The 19268-nt window shown below is 44.7% G+C and overlaps 1 protein-coding gene across 4 annotated transcripts in view; it reads left to right on the top strand.

Moving 5' to 3' along the window:
- The window catches only part of NDUFAF1 (NADH:ubiquinone oxidoreductase complex assembly factor 1), a 201388-nt gene extending 200461 nt beyond the window's left edge, over positions 1-927 (top strand). For all 4 annotated transcript variants that reach the window (XR_016307441.1, XM_089657834.1, XM_089657832.1 and 1 more), the window contains one exon: positions 735-927. Coding sequence is in view for 3 of the 4 variants with exons in the window: in XM_089657834.1 (XP_089513960.1) it covers positions 735-872 (138 nt within the window). In the remaining variant the exon portion in view is untranslated. The remainder of the gene's footprint in view (positions 1-734) is intronic.
- The last annotated feature ends 18341 nt before the right edge of the window (positions 928-19268 follow it).

The raw sequence follows: 19268 nt of genomic DNA, 5'->3' as shown, positions 1-19268 counted from the left end.
CCATAGACCGATCAAAGTTCGGCCAGTTCAGCAAGAACCTGCTAAATTTCAAATTATCTATAGGCAGGCTGGTTGTACTAAAGCCTGTCCGGTTTTAATTGTGCAATCACAGCTGGTGTCTATAGCTTCCGGCAGTGATCATTGCATTCTGACAGCTGGGAAACCAACTGCTGTCAAAATACAATAGCAAAGCAGGATCAACACTGACTGTGTTGATGGTGGAATGGAACAATTTTCTTTCCTTCAACTCGAGGTTGGAGGAAAGAAATTTTGGTAATTGATGGCTTACTGTAGAATTAGAGGGAGGTTATGGCACAAACAATCAACATGTAATTTCCCACCCCATTGTGTTTAGCTGTTTAGGAGGAAGAAGGGAGAGGGTTGTCATTTATCCAGAGTGTATACACTCAGATGAGTGATTCCATAGTCACTTGAACTGCTCAGATGATAAACATGAGGAAATGAACAGCTTAGAAGGGAACTGAAACTGGGACATGGTCAGATGTGCAACGGCTGGGGTTGCAGAAAGGACACAGACAAGGATGGATGGATAGTGAACAGCAGGATCAGCCAGCAGGTTGTTTGTTTTATTTTTTTTTTCTGTTTTTTTGCAGAATACAGAAAACTAATCCCGTAGTGACTGAGTATGAACATCACATAATACAGCATTAACTGACCCGTTTTTAATGACGTGAGTTTGACAATTGAATATTTTTTTTTCTTTCATGTTCTAGATAACCACTCTTGGATTCACAATTGCCGACAGGGCAGATGGACCTTTTCAACTCGAAATAGATTTTATTGGGCTGTGTGTTGATAATGCACACGAGGAAGAGTTTGCATATGAGTTATACAAGAATATACCTATGTAAAAAAACAAAAAAAGCAAAACTGAACTGTGAATAAATATAGTACTTTTAAATTAAACCTGTGTCTTTTCAAGTTGTTAGTGTGTGTGTGTGTTCCTATCGCTGCTTGTGAAATATGGGGCACATTTAAAAGATACAAATCATGAGAGACAAATGGAGCTGTCATTGCAAAATGCTTATCCTGATGATGCTATTGCCCTGCTGTTAGGCTGTCTCGCTTTAATATTTGAGTCACTGACCCAAAACAAATATGCAGATAAGGATTGTTGACTTTACTCTGACTTACCTAGATACTTTTGGGTCAGTAAGGGTTGGTTCACACGTGTGTTATGAAGAACGAACAACATTCAACGCACCAATAGCTTTTATGATGTATTTTTTATGCGTTTTGTAGAATGCTTGCTAAATGCCCCATAAAAGTGGTGTTTTTTTTAGAGGCATTTGTTTGATTTCTCTGTACCCCTTTTTTGTAGACCGTATCTAGAGTACAGCTTACAGTATGTAACATCCCTTATTCTGCGATAATTTATCTGAGTGGCTTGTTCCCTTTAAGACCAATTTTGATTTACATCAGGCAGTTTAGTAAAGCTTGGGAGAGTATGTTTCCCTTTAATTGGTTTTTCCAGCATAGAGATTGACACTGAACAGTTTTTAAACTGTATGTTGAATACAGCTCAAAGTGTGCAAACCTGACAGAATTTATGACTCCCTTTTGGGAATCAATTTTATCTTTTAATATTCTGTTAAAAGATTTGGGCATTATTGGTAAGTGGGGTTTTTTTCCCTTTTAAGGACCCCATTGCTGTTTTTTTTGCACTAAATTTACTTTATGATTTAACTTTAAGTTTTGTTTACTAGCCCAAGTGTCATAAGTTAGCTTGCAGCCTCTTATGTGTTTACTCTTACCTCCTTGCTGCTCTTGTTTTCTTCACGTGTGTTTGTCTGTGCTCACCTCTGGGTGTCGTCTGCTATTCCCTGGGTTTTATGTCCTTCCCTTCCATCACTTCCTGTCCCACCTCCTTGTCTGCCTGTCTATTTAAGATGTGCTCAGACTGGGCCACATTGCCTGAACAACTTTGTTGTCGGAGCTCCCACATGGTTTTCCTGTGATTCCTATTGGTCTTTCTGTGTACCGACCCCAGCTTTGTTCCTGACCTTGCTAGTTTTCCGCCTGTCCTGACCTCCAACTGGATCTCCTGTATCTACTCCTGGTGTACCCTGCTCCCTATAGCTGTCTCCTCTACCTCAGCTGGGTGTACCCGGGGGCCACGACCTGGTTCCAGCTTACTCCAAGTCCATCCCCACCATCAGGGGCCTTGGTGAACAAGCAGGCTGGGGCTTAGATTCCGCCTCCTGGGGAACCTCAAGCTGTGTTTTTATAGAGCTCACTACCCTAGGTGCTGACAGTTTGCTCATGAGCTCTTCAGAGGCACCACAGCCTGTCCTGGAACAACTTCAGGCTTTGGCGCTGAGAGTGGAGGTCCAGCAGGCCTTCCAAGAACAGATCATGCACTGTCTGCAGGAACATTCCTCCCGTTTGGATCAGCTACAGCTTACGTCCACTTTCTCACCCTCTGTTCCGGCCCCTACTCCGGCTCCTGCTGTTCTCCCAGTGGAACACCATCCTTAGAGACTCCAGCTCCAGCCTCCTCCGCCTCACTTCTCTAGTGATCCCAAGGCTTGTTGAGGTTTCATCAGTCAGAGCTCCATTCATTTTGAACTAGCAGCCGATCTTTTCTCGTCAACACCCCACTATCTTCAGTCTCCCAGCCTTCCTGCAAGCCTTCCGGAAAACCATCGACGTGCCTGGCAGGACTTCATCTGCTGTGGGAGCCCGTCTTCGGCTACGCCAAGGTAGCATGGCGGTTGGGCAGTATGCAGTTCAGTTTTGCACCTTGGCTTCGGAACTTGCATGGAACAATGAGGCCCTTTCTGCAACCTTTTGGCAAGGTCTAGCAGACCGTATTAAGGACGAATTAGCTGGAAGAACCATACCCTCCTAACTGGATGAGTTGGTTGCACTTAGCATCCAGATCGATATCCGCTTCCAGGAGCAAGATCTGGAAAGGGCTCATCCATGTCGCCCTCCAGTGGGTTCTCTTGCTCCTGTTTTCCAGAAATTCTTGATCACTTACCTCTGCAACCGTACCGACGTCTGAAGAGCCCATGCAGTTAGGCCGAACACACCTTACTCCACAAGAGCGATTGCGTCGCCTAAGATTCAGTCTATGCCTTTACTGTGGGGCTGAAGGTCATCTAATTAGGTCTTGTTCTGTCCGCCCACCTCGCACTGTACCCGTGGCTGTGTCCACCACCTCTTCGATGCTCCCTCAACATTGCCAGACTTTACAAGATGTTTCTTGTAGTAAGGCTGCTCCCCTGCCTACTCCTATTGCGGGCTCCCTTCCGGTGCAGTCCACCTCTAGTTCTTTACCCTCTTTGCTGCCCAAATCTTTGGTCCCTTTACATATGTTGCAGCTCAGAGCTCCTATACCGCAACCTTCTGGTTGGGTGGAGGTCCCAACATCTGTGACCTCTGTACAATCTGAGTTCCCAGATTCATGTGCTCTGCATGCTGAGACCCCAAAACTCCCTTCAACTGCTTTGGATCCAGCTGTGGTTTCCACATTAGTAGCTACTGTACCCTCTGTCCCTTTTCCTGCCCCCCTATACCCTACAGTGCCTTCTGTCCCCTGTCCTGCCCATGGTTTCCACATTAGTAGCTACTGTACCCTCTGTCCCTTTTCCTGCCCCCCTATACCCTACAGTGCCTTCTGTCCCCTGTCCTGCCCCCATACATCCTACAGTGCCCTCTGTTCCTTGTATTACCTCAGGTTCCTGTTCTGCACAGCCTGTTTTGCCCACTGTACAAATCAAAACCTTCATGCCTACTCCTGTGCCCTACCTGGCAGCCTCCTCACCAGACCCTTCATCCTGGTCATTGGGGTCTGCTTCAGCCCAGCTTCCTGTCGTTTGTTCTCCTAGTCTTACTCCTTCTGAGGCAAATGTTTCCAAGTGTGTACATCAGTCAGCTTCTAAGTACAAAGTAGCTGCAGATTACACTGTTCAACAGGTAAAACGTTTTGGCCATAAAATTAGCTAATCTTACATAATTTTGGGGTGCTGAAAACGAAAATGACCCTAAAAAATGTTGATTGGCTCTAGTTTCCATGATATATTCACCCATCTAATGACGTAAGCCATTCAAAATTATGATGCAACTTCAGCTGCATATTGCGCAATTGATACTGGTGACCAATAGAAAATTGCATGAATACTGAGATGATGCAATATTAGCCTTTAATTGCATCACTTCACTGCATAAAAGCTGCAGTATCTGTAGCTGATTGTAGTTCGACAGCGTCTTTACATTTCGTTTTATGCTTATATAGGCTACTCAGTAATGCCTCGAACTTGTGTGAATAAAGCAGATAATTTCTGCTATATCTGCGGTGAAATAACTTTTATCTCACAAAAAAGGAGGATAACAGGAATGATTAAGAAAGCCTACAACTTGTATTTTGGCTGCAAGATAGGAGACCAGGACAAGAGCTGGGCACCACATATATGCTGCAATTCTTGTGGGACGGCACTGGAGCAATGGTTGAATGGAAAAAAGGCATCTATGCCTTTCGCTGTGCCAATGATTTGGAGAGAGCCAACAGATCATGTTAGTAATTTTTACTTTTGTATGGTGCCTCCAATTGTAAAAGGGCTAAATAAGAAGAAAAAGTTATCTGTGCACTATCCAAATATTCCATCGGCAATACGTCCAGTTCCTCATGGAGAGGGGCTACCAATTCCTAAAGCACCAGAATCCTTCGTGGTTGAGTCAAGTGAGGAAGAACCTGAAGCGTGTAGTCACGTGCAGTTGTAAGAGATAGCCCTTTCCTCGAATACAAGAGGAAAGCCAAGAGAAGCAAAACCGACACAAACTGAAGACAAAACTAGTGAGAATCCTAAGTATTAAAATGATTCAACTTAGCTTATGGCTATAATTTTTCTTGGTAATCCTATGCAATATATTATGCCATTTAGGCTTTGTTATGTAGTCAATATCACTTGCTTTATATTTGTGGAAAGACATCTATCTATATAATTATTGTGCATTATGTAGTCATTACGCCTATAGTAGAAAACTTTCTGTTTACAGAAAAACTAGAGCCAATTGACAAATTTCATTGTTATATTTGAACTCAGAATGTGAAATTTATTAAGAAATGGATCCTTTTGTTTCCAAAACTGGCAAAAAATAAAAATTTGTTGAACAGTGTTATCATCACCGGGTGAGTCCCAAATATTTCCCGGGTGACAAGGTTTGGCTCTCTACCAAGAGTATCTGTTTAGAGGTACCCTTTATGAAATTTGCTCCTCGGTTCATTGGTCCCCTTACCATCCTTCGCCAGGTCAATCCTGTTTCTTTTAAACTCCGCCTCCCTTCATATCTGAGAATCCCTAATGTTTTCCATTTTTCTCTTCTGAAACCGTATATCATCAACAGATTTTCCTGTCCTCATTATCATTCTTCCCCAATAGCGAGTACTTCGGATCAGTATGAAGTCAAGCATATCTTGGATTCTAAATTCATCAGAGGGAAGCTCTTGTATCTAATTGACTGGAATGGATATGATCCTGTGGAGAGGTGTTGGATTCCTTCTACTGATGTTTCTGCACCCCGTCTGGTGGAATTCTTTCATCAGAGGTTTCCCCTTAAGCCTGGCCCTAAAAAAGTGGGGAGACCTCATAAGAGGGGGGGGTACTGTCACAAGTTAGCTTGCAGCCTCTTGTTTGTTTACTCTTACCTCCTTGCTGCTCTTGATTTCTTCAGGTGTGTTTGTGCTCACCTCTGGGCGTCGTCTGCTATTCCCTGGGTTTTATGTCCTTCCCTTCCATCACTTCCTGTCCCACCTCCTTGTCTGTCTGTCTATTTAAGATGTGCTCAGACTGGGCCACATTGCCTGAGCAACTTTGTTGTCGGAGCTCCCACGTGTTTCTCCTGTGATTCCTATTAGTCTTTCTGTGTACCGACCCCGGCTTCGTTCCTGACTTTGCAAGTTTTCCGCCTGTCCTGACCTTAGCTTGCCAACTGTATCTCCTGTGTCTACTCCTGGTGTACCCTGCTCCCTCTAGCTTTTTAAAGAGCTCACTACCCTAGGTGCTGACACCAAGCATATCTAGCATACTGGTGAAACTCAAAAATTTAGAATATCGTGCAAAAGTTCATTTATTTCAGTAATAAAATGTGAAACTAATATATAAGATAGACTCATTACATGCAAAGCAAGATAGTTCAAGCCGTGATTTGTCATAATTGTGGTGATTATGGCTTACAGCTCATGAAAACCCCAAATCCACAATCTCAGAAAATTAGAATATTACATGCAATCAATAAAACAAGGATTGTACATAGAACAATATCGGACTTCTGAAAAGTATAAGTATGCATATGTACTTAGTACTTGGTTTGGACCTCTTCTGCAGCAATTACTGCCTCAATGCGGCGTGGCATGGAAGCTATCAGCCTGTGGCACGGCTGAGGTGTTATGGAAGACCAGGATGCTTCAATAGCGGCCTTGTTCGGTCTCATGTCTCTCATCTTTCTCTTGGCAATGCCCCGTAGATTATCTACGGGGTTCAGGTCAGGCGAGTTTGCTGGCCAATCAAGCACAGTAATCCCACGTTTATTGAACCAGGTTTTGGTGCTTTTGGCAGTGTGGGCAGGTGCCAAGTCCTGCTGGAAAATGAAGTCAGCATCCCCATAAAGCTCGTCTGCAGAAGGAAGCATGAAGTGCTCCAAAATCTCCTGGTAGACCGCTGCGTTGACCCTGGACTTAATGAAGCACAGTGGACCAACACCAGCAGATGACATGGCTCCCCAAATCAACACAGACTGTGGAAACTTCACACTGGACTTCAAGCATCTTGCAGTGTGTGCCTCTCCATTCTTCCTCCATACTCTGGGTCCTTGGTTTCCAAGTGAGATGCAAAAGTTGCTCTCATCAGAAAAGAGGACTTGGACCACTGAGCAACAGACCAGGTCTGTTTTTCTTTAGCCCAGGCAAGACGCTTCTGATGTTTGTTGTTCAGAAGGAATATGACATTTGAAGCCCATGTCCAGGATCCGTCTGTGTGTGGTGGCTCTTGATGCACTGACTCCAGCCTCAGGCCACTACTTGTGAAATTCCGCAACACTTTTGAATGGCCTTTTCCTGACAATCCTCTCCAGGCTGCGGTCATCCCTGCTGCTTGTGCACCTTTTTCTTACACACTTTTCCCTTTCACATAACTTTCTATTAATGTGCTTTGATACAGCACTTTGGGAACATCCAACTTCTTTTGCAATTACCTTTTGAGGCTTTCCCTCCTTATGGAGGGTGTCAATGATGGTTTTCTGCACAACTGTCAGGTCAGCAGTCTTTCCCATGATTGTGATTCCTACTGAACCAGACTGAGAGACCATTTAAAGGCTCAGGAACCCTTTGCAGGTGTTATGGCTTAATTAGCTGATTAGAGTGGGATACTTTGAGCCGAGAATATTGCACCTTTTCACAATATTCTAATTTTCTGAGATTGTGGATTTGGGGTTTTCATAAGCTGTAAGCCATAATCATCACAATTATGACAAATCACGGCTTGCACTATCTTGCTTTGCATGTAATGAGTCTATCTCATATATTAGTTTCACCTTTTAAGTTGCATGACTGAAATAAATGAACTTTTGCACGATATTCTAATTTATGGAGTTTCAGCTGTATGTACACTGTATTCAACAGTGTTGCAGGTAATTATGGATAGATTCGGTTAAGTAATTAAGTGACACAGCTGCAGCAAGTAATTTAGTCACTGCTGTGTATAAATACCATCTCAAAAATGGCAGATCTGGCACTTCCTGATGACGATCCATTGATCGAAACAGGTCGAGGTTTGGTGACGCAACTTCTGCTGACGTCATTTCTGCCCTTTGGAATGCTGCAGGCATCTTGGTTCCTATTCATAGGCAGCAAGGCTGAATACACTAGGTTATGGGCACTTTGCTTGTGTCAGGAATGGACTCGCCAGTGGTGGTGGGACTCACCTGCCTTGTGGGCTGCAGTATCAAGGCTGGCCAGCGGGTGCTCTCAGCAGCCAGAATCTCACTCCTGCAATCAGGCCATCACCTGAGGCTGATTGCAGGAGGTGTATTTAAGCAGGACCAGGCCTGTGATCAGTGCCTTGGTGTATGTTTCCCATGAGCCCCTGTACCTGCATCCTGTCTGCTTTCTGCCTGATCCTGATCCTGCCTTGATCCTGACTCTGAACGAACTCTGCCTGTCCTGACCTCGGCTATTCCTGACCACTCTTCTGCTCGCTCCTGGTACCCTGTTTGCCCGTTTGCTACCGACCCGGCCTGCCCGACTACGTTTGATTTGTATATATGGTTATCTGTTGGAGGTTGGGTTGTTTGCACTGTGTTATGTTTACCTTGCACTGCGTTTTGTGTTGTTTAGTCTTTTAATAAATTGTCTTGTTTACTCTATACCTGAAGCCTGCATTTCCCTGTGTCAGTCCACACACCTCTGGTCATACCCAGAGCCCTGACAGCTTGTGAGTTTTATTCTTATAATTTCTTCCCATCATTAAAGTTTTTTTATGGTTTTACACTATGGAATGTTTGCTTTTGTTTCTGTTCACATGCTGAAACTTGGTTTACTGACTGGGAGAATAGGAGAAAGCCTAAAAAGTCTTTTGAAACTACACTGTCATTTATATCCACGCTGGTCATCATCCTATTGGTTACCATCAGCCAGATCGCATGATTCCCAGGAATGAATATTGGTGCCATTTTTGCCATCACGCATTCGGCTAGTCCCAAACCAGGCGCTTAAGACCGACCTAGAGATAGGTGGTCCACGGCTAACGGTGAGTGCATATTCATGTGGGGCACAGAGGAGCACCTGTCATTTTTGCACGAAGTTCACGAATTAGTATTTAACACCTGGGCACTTTATTTTTCCAAATTGGGACTGAATGTTACAATTATTCACTTTGCATATGTGGCATACCTTACCTTGAAGTGGCATGGTTGTTGGTGCCAGACTGGCTGGTCTGAGTATTTCAAAAACAACTGATCTAATGGGAATTTCCCACACAACCATCTCAAGGGTTTACAGAGTATGGTCCAAAAAAGATAAAATATGCAGTGTGTGGCAGTTTTGTGGACGAAAATGCCTTGTTGAGGTCAGAGTAGAATAGGCAGACTGGTTCGAGGTGATAGAAACACAAAAGTAACTGAAATAACAATTGTTACAACCAAGGTATGCGGAATACCATTTCTGAACGCAAAACTCATCGAACCTTGAAGCAGATGGGCTAAAGTAATAGAAGATCACACCCGGTGCCACTCCTGTCAGCTAAGAGGAAACAGAGGCTACAGTTCACACAGGCTTACCAAAATTGGACAATAGAAGATTAAAAAAAACCTTGCCTGGTCTGATGAGTCTCAATTTCAACTGCAACATTCTGATGGTAGGGTCAGAATTTGGCATAAACAACATGAAAGCATGGATCCATTCTGCCTTGTATCAACAGTTTAGGCTGGTGGTGGTGTAATGTTGTGGGGGATTTTTTCTTGTTGCTGACCATGTCCATCCTTTTTATGACTACAGTGTACCTATCTTCTGCTGGCTACTTCCAGCAGGATAATGCATGTCACAAAGCTCAAACCATCTCAAATAGATTTCTTGAAAATGACAATGAGTTCACTGTACTCCAATTGTCTCCACAGTCACCAGATAATCCAATAGAGGACCAATGGGATGTGCTAGAACAGGAGATTTGCATCATGGATGTGCAGCTGACAAACCTACAGCAAATGCATTATGCTATCATGTCAATATGGACAAAAATATCTGAGGAATATTTTCAACACCTTGTTGAATCTATGCCATTAAAAATTAAGGCAGTTTAGAAGCCAAAAGGGGGTCCAACCCAATACTAGCAAGGTGTACCTGCTAAAGTGGCTGGTTAGTGTATAACCAAAGTTATTTTCGCTATACTTCTGTATGTCACAAGAGTGCTGTTCTTTCAACACTCCTGTGACCCTTTTTCAGCTGACAGAGGGCTAAAGTCTGCTGTCGGCTGGTGTCACTCACCCAGTCCAGGCAAAGATCCTGACCATATGGGTTGATCCACCCAGATGCCTGGAACGGCACCAGGCTTAGCCACTCAATAAGCTGCTGAGAGCCTGAGCTAGCTGCCCCCGCCCCCTCCACAGCTCCAGTGAGCACTGGAGGGGCACAGCAGAGGGCTGTTGACTAATAGTTATGGCCCTCTGCACAGAATTGAGGGGGAGAACTGAGAGATCAGTGGCGTTTGATCACTCAGTTCTCACCACAGAGCCAGCAAGGGACAGCTGCAGCAACAGATCGAGGCTGCATCCACCTAGGTGAGTATAATTTTTTTTTCTTCTCTTTTAAGAAAGGTTCGAGGACATTTAGCCATGCATGCTTGATGTAATTGAATTTAAAGAATTTAGCTATTTGTCAGGGAATACTTCTTCATTTTCAAGACATCAAAGGGGGGAAGTTTACCTTCCAAAAACAGATCCTCTAAGACCTTAATCCCCATTGACACCCATTTGGCTGGTTCCTGAATTGGGAAGAGATGCTAGAGATTCGGATGTTCCGGAGAGATGTATGTGGGAGATCATCGATTAGTATCAGCTAAGGGAAGCACCCTAAGTCTGCACCATGCTCGCTTAGTTCACATAATAGGGTAGGGGTTTGGGAGTCCCTATGAAGGAGTAATTGGAGTGCCTCATAGGACTGCTGCCTCTGTCACCACCTGTGCATTATTCTTATTTGTCCCAAGCCAATTATGTGCGTGCATGAGCTACCATGAGATGGGGGCAAGGACCCCCAGGTCTCAAGTCTGGACTTTGCATCTTGGAACAGTCACAAAAAGTTTAGTAACAAAATCTTTAGCATCACCTGTATGGCTAAGTATTTTATTTTTGTTACTCACTGGAGTGGCGGCGTTGTGTTCCAAGCCAAGATCGATATGTGGTCTAGAGGCAATATTTACAACTTGCCTCGTTAATTTTAAGGCCAGAGAACACTGAATACTCCTCCAAAGTCAACAAAGCTGAGCACAAGGAGGAGTTAGGATCTTGTAAAAATGGAAGCATAATCTACATACATGGAGGCCTTTAACATCCAGTTTTGTTTGAGGACCAAAGCATTAGGCTTCATCATAAGAAGAGCAAAAAGCACATAAGATAAGGGACAGCCCTGACGAGTACCACATTGTATACAAACAAGATCAGATATCATTTTTCCTACCTTGATAGCTCCCTAACAAAGTTTATATAATCGGCAATTCATTTCAAGAAGAAGAGGCCAAAAACCATCTTTTCAGCACCATGTGCATATATTGTCAATCTACAGAATCAAACACTTTCAATAGCAAGTGCTAAGACCACTCTGGTACCCATGTTAGTAAGCGAGGCTTGCATGTTGTGTTGCAAAATTGGTCTGTAAGAAACACAGCTCAGGGGATCCTTTTCTGGCTTTGAAATAAAAACCATATGTGCCAGGTACATAGAATAATGAAATCCTACATATACTGTAGATCTCGAAGGGCAGCAGCAAATCATAAAATTTACAATTTGTACCATTTAGAAGGGATGCCATCCAGGCCAGGGGTCTTGTTATTAGGGAAAGACATAATAGCAGCCTTGACCTCATCTAAGGTAATGCCAGCATCCAATGCAATTTAAATGCAATGCCAAAGCATCATACGAGGAAATAAGTGCATAAACACTTTTTGGTTTAAGAAAACCTGAAGGATCTCGGAAGGATTTTGTCCAAATCTTGCCATTAAAGGACAAGTTCTCCTTTTGCACAAAAATAATAAATGCACATTTTTTGAGGGTAAAAAAATGTGCATTTATTATTTTTGTCTGTAGGAGCTTGTAAAGCATTGCACCAGTGATCAGCAGATCGCTGGTGCAATGCAGGTCTCCTACAGACCTGTCGGTATATCAGCTTGCCCGTACGGGATGGGCACACCACAATGCTAAGGCTGTTGGGACTTGAAGTTCATTAATTCACAGAAGTCTGAATGAATGACGCGGCCATGTGAGCGGAGCCCTAAACAGGCGCACAGTTTTCAAATCTGACTGCTAATACGAGGGAACTTTTCCCTGTACTTCTGTCAGAGGGAAGGGGGGGCAGCAGGCGGCAGCTGCATCATTGGGAACATGTTACCCAAAGGCAAACTTGTTCTTTAACATCTCTAATACAGGGGACATTAAAGCAAGAGGAATGGTGCACCACTAAGTTAGTCAGAAACTTACCGCAGTTTAGGAAATTAGTAGTGAGCTAATTCTGTGCTGTGTAACAGAAGCTACCTTCTTGTCTGATTTAAAGCAGATTTCTACCTGGTTTAAATTCATGAAAGGTGTGTGTGAGGCGGGGACAGCTGCAAAGGCCCATTCAGTTGCTTGCAAAGACTGCCCTAGTTCAAGAGTATAGGCATTGGGAAACTGATATAATATGCTTAATGAGGGAGATGTATGGACCTATAATGGAAACTTTAAAGGTGATGCATACTATTGTCAGGTCTGCCGTATCTCACTCATGTGCTGTCAATCTGAGCATCTACAGTTGGCGTCTCCAAGCTGGATGGCTCTGTGACTCAAGGGGAATGGAAAACACTATCAGTGGTGAAAAGAAGCTGTAGTAGGGCATGATCAGAGTTACCACGCAGGAGAAAAGTGGCCGCAGTCATTTGTGAGAGAATGTTAGAGTAACCAAATGTTATATCAATGCAGAATGCATTATAGCATTAAAATCTCCAAAGACCACTGTTCTGTACAAATGTTTTGATATCTTGTCAGACAAGATGAATAATAATTGTGGATCAAATGGAGGAGCATTGTACAAATAAGTACAAATGTCCTCTAAAGAGTAGCATCACCACCTTGATCTGTAACTAAGAAGAATAGGATGCATGTAATACCTGTTGAATCCAGGGATTGTGTAAGGCTAAGACTGCTACCAGTCAAATGAGTCTCCTGTAAAAATGCCAAGCGAGGTTTATGTTGCCTAAAGTATTGGAAAATGAGACTTCTTTTAATTTAGGCCTTGTGAGTACCTCTGATGTCCTCTCCCTCCTCTCCTTTCTTTTTTCTTTCTATTTTCTAGGCTCTTCCATAGGGATGATTTGTGATATGTTAATATGCATTTTTCATTTTGTTTCTTGAATAATGCATTTTATACATTGATGTCTCATTTACCAATGCCTGATTCCTCAATTAGGGCGTATGGCTCCTCTGTTGTTACTTATGCTGTTCTTCTTTTGATGTAACATACTCAACAAACCATTTTGATACACTATAAGCTTTGTTTTTAGTTGTATATGGTGTACAACTGCCTTGGCTTGTAAGCTATTGATCTCATGTATCTGTTTGTAAACATGACAATGATTACAATGTATACATGGAGAAAATTTTTCAGTAAAAATGTATTGAGCAAAATTTAGGCCTTGCATGCTCCAGTAAACAAGTTTAACTGCACTAGTCATGAATTAAGTTGCTAGAACTATAGGAATACAGGGTAAGAAAGTAAGCCTTTCCAGCCATAACAATCTGGAGTAGGAGAACAGGCTTCCATCAGCAAGGAATATCTCTAGAACCAGGACCTAAATATCCAAATAAATAATTGAAGGCATGTAGTAAGTGGACAGTATATTGGAAGTGATTGGGAGCCCAAAAATATGTAAAAGCAGCTAGCATATAAACATCTTAAAATGACAAACAAAAGAAATAAATATGCAGCGCTGAAGAACATAAGATAACCAATAATATAGCATAATTTTACATTATTTTATTATCATTAAGTGAGCGCTACTGGTGGCACAGAAATAGTGGAATGATGGTTGCGTCTTAAAGTGATGCATCAATGCAATACAAGCCAAATATTATTGTGACAATAGTGATAAGTCCAATCTAGAAATATAGCAGTCCATGAAACTGGGTGATCCGTGCTCCATGCTGGTAATTGTAGATGCCAAGAGCCAGTAAGATTATGCACTTACCAAAAGCACATATAATATGCGCATTATATGTATATTCTATAATAGGGTCATCTAGGTCTGGTCCAGGGCTGCGGGGTCATCAGGCTCAGAAGTGGACACTCAGGATGCTGCTCACACACAGGGGTCCCACTCCGCTCACATACCCATCAGAAACAGCTCCAAGTAATGGCTCCAAATCCCAAGATGGCTCCACCTTATAGGGCTCGTAATGACCAAGCCAGAGAACAAAATTGTGCTAATAGTGTAGTAGGTTTATTAATTTGAAGGCTAAAAAAGATCTAGGTAAAAGTAACAGAGTAACAGACTCGCATATTACCATAAAATAGCAGAAGATGGCCGCCAACCTTCCTTGCGGCTGTGTGCGGCGTGACGTCACTCTGGTTGGCTCCTCTGACACGTTTCGTGCACCAGTACATTGTCAAAGGGGTGAGCCCACCCGGAGGACATCGAGACTTAAATAATGAATTGCGCATGCACAAGTCATGCGGAGAGATGCGCGCATGCGCGAACCCATCACCATGCGCGTCATGCGAACAGAAATGGCGCAACATTTTGTGGGCTGATGAAAGTAAGATTGTTCTTTTTGGGTCTAGTGGCTGGAGACAGTTTGTCAGATGACCCCCAAACACTGAATTCAAGCCACAGTACACTGTGAAGACAGTGAAGCATGGTTGGGCAAGCATCATGATATGGGGATGTTTCTCATACTATGGTGTTGGGCCTATTTATCCCATACCAGGGATCATGGATCAGTTTGAATACATCAGAATACTTGAAGAGGTCATGCTGCCTAATGCTGAAGAGGAAATGCCCTTGAAATGGGTGTTTCAACAAGACAACGATCCCAAACACACCAGTAAACGTGCAACATCTTGGTTCCAGACCAACAAGATTGACGTTATGGAGTGGCCAGCCCAATCCCCGGATATTAATCCAATAGAAAACTTGTGGGGTGACATCAAAAATGCAGTTTCTGAAATAAACCAAGAAATAGAGAAGAACTGTGGAATGTAGTCCAATCATCCTGGGCTGGAATATCTGTTCACAGGTGCCAGAAGTTGGTTGACTCCATGCAACACAGATGTACAGCAGTTCTCAGAAACAGTGGTATACAACTAAGTATTAATTAAGTGATTCAGTGGAAAGCAAAATCTTCAAACATTTTTCAGTTTATATAGTAAATGTTTGAGTTTGTAAAGAAGAATACAAACACTGCTATTTTTTTTTGAACAGTCTAATATTCACTTTTCTTCAATTTTTTTAGAGGAACAACACAAATTTGATATATTTTTCTTCATGTTTTGATTTGAAATAGAATGTGTAGTGTTTCCAATGCATTTGTGTGTATGGAAATAAAAGCTATTAGAAGGATTTTGAGCTTTATTCACTTTTTTCAACACACTGCTATTATTTTGAACACAACTGTATGTGCTTCTGGTAAGTGCATAATCTTACTCGCTCTTGGCACCTAAAATTACTAGCACGGATCACCCCGTTTCATGGACTGCTATATTTCTAGATTGGACTTATCACTATTGTCACGATAATATTTGGCTTGTATTGCATTGACGCATCACTTTAAGACGCAACCATCACTCCACTATTTCTGCGCCACCAGTAGCGCTCACTTATAGCATCATTTTACATTATTATTATCATTGGTTATTTTATGTTGTTCAGCGCTGCATATTTATTTCTTATGTAGTAAGTGGAGCACAGCTACATAATAAATACAGTAAATAAAATGTAAGAACATCATTAAACGCATTGACTCCTGCTGTTCTTCTCTGGGTAATTGCATCTATCTCCTACCTCCGCTCTTAACTAGAAAAACGCATTGACTCCTGCTGTTCTTCTCTGGGTAACTGCATCTATCTCCTACCTCCGCACTTAACTAGAAAAACGCATTGACTCCTGTTAAATTCTGAACAAATGGTGTATTTATATTTGTGTGTATGTTAACCAGTCCTCACCTCTAGGTGCACTCAGGTTTACGACTGTAGCCTGGTTCCTAAGAAACATCCCCCACTATTCATGTGAGCCTTAGCAGCTTCTAATTGGAGTGGAGTTGAATGCTGATTTGAGCATCTCCCTATAAATTTAGATCAGCTCATGGGGGGAGATCACTGATGGGGGGGCAAGTCTCTGATGGGGGTGCTGCTTATGATTGAGTGCGGCTTTGAACAAGTGCGAAGCAGTTAAACACAGCAGTTGAACTAAAGCAGGAGAACTCAAGCAGCCGGAAGACACAACAGCAAGAAACTCTACTGCATGCTGGACAGACTGCAAGCAAACACCCCAGGAAACATCTCTTACATGCCTGAGACCCACTCCGTGTACCTTTTATACAATACATCCCCTCTTCTCCTCTCCATATTACTATCCTCTGTTCCCAAATCTCATTTCTTTATCCCTCTTCTCCACCCCATAACTTGTACATCTTCCCCTCATTGCTATCATCTCCCTACTATTGCTCTCATCACCTCCCCAAAATGCCTCTTCCACTCCTCCTCATTTTCCTCTCCTCCGTTCCCAAAATCTATTCACTATATCCCTCTGCTCCTCCCAAACAATTGTATATTGTGTCCTCACTGCTTCCTTCACCCCTCTACGGCACCCACCACCTCCTCCTATTACTCCACTCTCCCACTGAACCGAACACCTCCACTAGTAGTTTCTCATGCTCCTGCACATCCCACTCCCATGCCACCCTTCTCCTCCTCATAACCGTGGGAGACATCTCCCCGAATCCTGGCCCTCCACCACCTCCCTCACCCGCACAACACCCTCCTGCCTCCACGTCCCGCCGCAACCCACGCAACTTAGTATCTGTCCCCCTGCTCCCTAAAATCTCCCCCCCCCCCGTTTTCATGTGCACTCCTGAATGCCCGATTGGTGTGCAACAAGGCTACCGCCATCCACGACCTCTTTGTTTCCCGCTCCCTCAACCTCCTGGCGATTACGGAAACCTGGATCCAGCCCACTGACTCTACCTTCCCTGCTGCACACTCCTACGGCGGTCTCACCTGGACCCACTCACCCAGGCCCAACAGTCGTAAAGGTGGTGGGGTTGGTCTGCTCCTGTCACCGCAGAGCACCTTCCAAGTCCTCCCAAACCCCCCCTCCCTATTCTTCTCCTTCGAAGCCCACTGCGTCCGACTATTCTCCCCAACCCCCCTGAAGATTGCTGTGATATACTGGCCTCCTGGATCCATATCCCGCTTCCTGGATGACTTCTCCTCCTGGCTACCCTTCTTCCTCTCCTCTAAGCTACCCACCATCATCATTGGGGATTTCAACATCCCTGCCAACCTCGACAACCCGGACACTGCCTGTCTCCTCCACTTAACCTCCTCCTATGCACTTGCACAGTGCATACAATCCACCACCCACTCTGACGGTAATATCCTTGATCTTGTCTTCTCCAACCGCTGTGCTCCCTACAACCTCACTAACACCCCCTTCCCTCTCTCTGACCACAACCTGATTACCTTCTCTATCTCCTCGTCCTCCAACGCCTACCCCTCCAAATGTCACACTACTACCAGCCATAACCTCCGCAACTTTAATCCTACCCCCCTCCACTCTGCAGCTGATCAACTCCATAACAGCATCCTCCCCCTGTCCTGCCCCAACTTGGCTATGACCGCCTACAACAACGCGCTCTCAACAGCCCTTGACTCACTAGCGCCTTTAACCACACGCAACATCAGACCCTGACCGCTCCAGCCCTGGCAGACTGATCACACCAAAACCCTCAAACGACACAGTCGTGCCCTGGAGCGACTATGGCGCAAAACAAAATCCCAACAAGCCTTCACCTGCTACAAATCTGCCTTCCACACCTACACCTCCACGCTGCCAAACAAGCCTACTTCCTGACCCTCATCAAGGCCCTCTCCTCCAATCCTCGCCGACTCTTCTCCACCTTCAACTCACTACTCTCGCCACCCCCACCTCCACCCAGCACCTCACTCACTGCCCTGGAGATTGCCAATCACTTCAAAAACAAGATTGACACAATTTGCAAGGACATCGCCGCAACTCACACGCCCTCTCAACCTGTCCCCTCTCACACAGCTACCCCCTCTTCCCCCCTCCCCCTCGACATAACCCGCAGTGACTTCATCGCTGCTCAAACTCCCTCAAACCCCCTTCCCCCTCACTCAGCTACCCCCTCATCACCCCGATCCCACGGCCCCACCGCTGCTCTGACCTCCTCTTCCACCCCACCCTACATTCCTCATACTGAAGCTCCCCCAACACTCCGCACCTTTGACCTTACTACCATCGAGGAAGTCTCCAAGATCCTCTCTGATGCCCGCTTCACCACCTGCCCCCTCGACCCTATCCCCTCACAACTCCTACAACCTCCCTTCCCCTCCATCCTACGCTCCCTCACCCACATCTTCAATCTCTCCCTCTCCTCTGGCACTTCCCCTCCCCTCTGAAACATGCACACATCACCCCCATACTTAAAAAGCCCTCCCTGGACCCCAATGACCCGAACAACCTCAGACCCATCTCCCTGCTCCCATTTACATCTAAACTCCTCGAGCGCCTAGTCTACACCCGCCTATGCTCTCACCTCAATGACAACAACCTCCTCGATCCCCTACAGTCTGGTTTCCGTCCCCTACACTCCCCCGAAACTGCCTTACTCAAACTCTCCAATGACCTGCTAACCGCCAAAGCTAATGGCCACTATTCAGTGCTCCTACTCCTTGACCTCTCTGCGGCCTTCGACACAGTCGACCACCCCCTCCTCCACAAAAAACTCCACTCCCTCGGCCTCAGAGATTCTACTCTCTCCTGGCTCTCATCCTACCTGTCACAACGCTCTTTCAGCGTTACCTATAATGCTACCACCTCCCTCTCACTCCGCCTCTCTGTTGGGGTCCCTCAAGGCTCTGTCCTCGGGCCCCTTCTCTTCTCCATCTACACCTCCTCCCTTGGCCAACTCATACACTCTCACGGCTTCAACTACCACCTCTATGCCGACGACACACAAATCTATCTCTTAACCCCCCACCTCACCCCCTCGGCCTCCGCCCGAATCACACACCTGCTGAGCGACATATCAGACTGGATGTCGCTCCACTTCCTTAAACTGAACCTCTCCAAAACCGAGTTTCTTGTCTTCCCCCCAGCCTGGACACCACCCCCCATTGACTTCTCTATCACATCGAACAACGCTACCATCAAACCCGCCCCGCAGGCCAGAGTACTTGGTGTCATTCTGGACTCCAACCTATCCTTCCAGCCCCAAGTCCAATCTTTAACAAACTCGTGCAGACTCCACCTCCGCAACATCACCAAAAT

Source organism: Staurois parvus, unplaced genomic scaffold, assembly GCF_062004578.1.
Source record: "Staurois parvus isolate SC_StPar_1 unplaced genomic scaffold, SC_StPar_1.0 ptg001032l, whole genome shotgun sequence".
NCBI classification, from domain to species: domain Eukaryota; kingdom Metazoa; phylum Chordata; class Amphibia; order Anura; family Ranidae; genus Staurois; species Staurois parvus.
The sequence above is the reverse complement of the archived record's forward strand: the minus strand, read 5'-3'. Positions and strand labels throughout refer to the sequence as shown.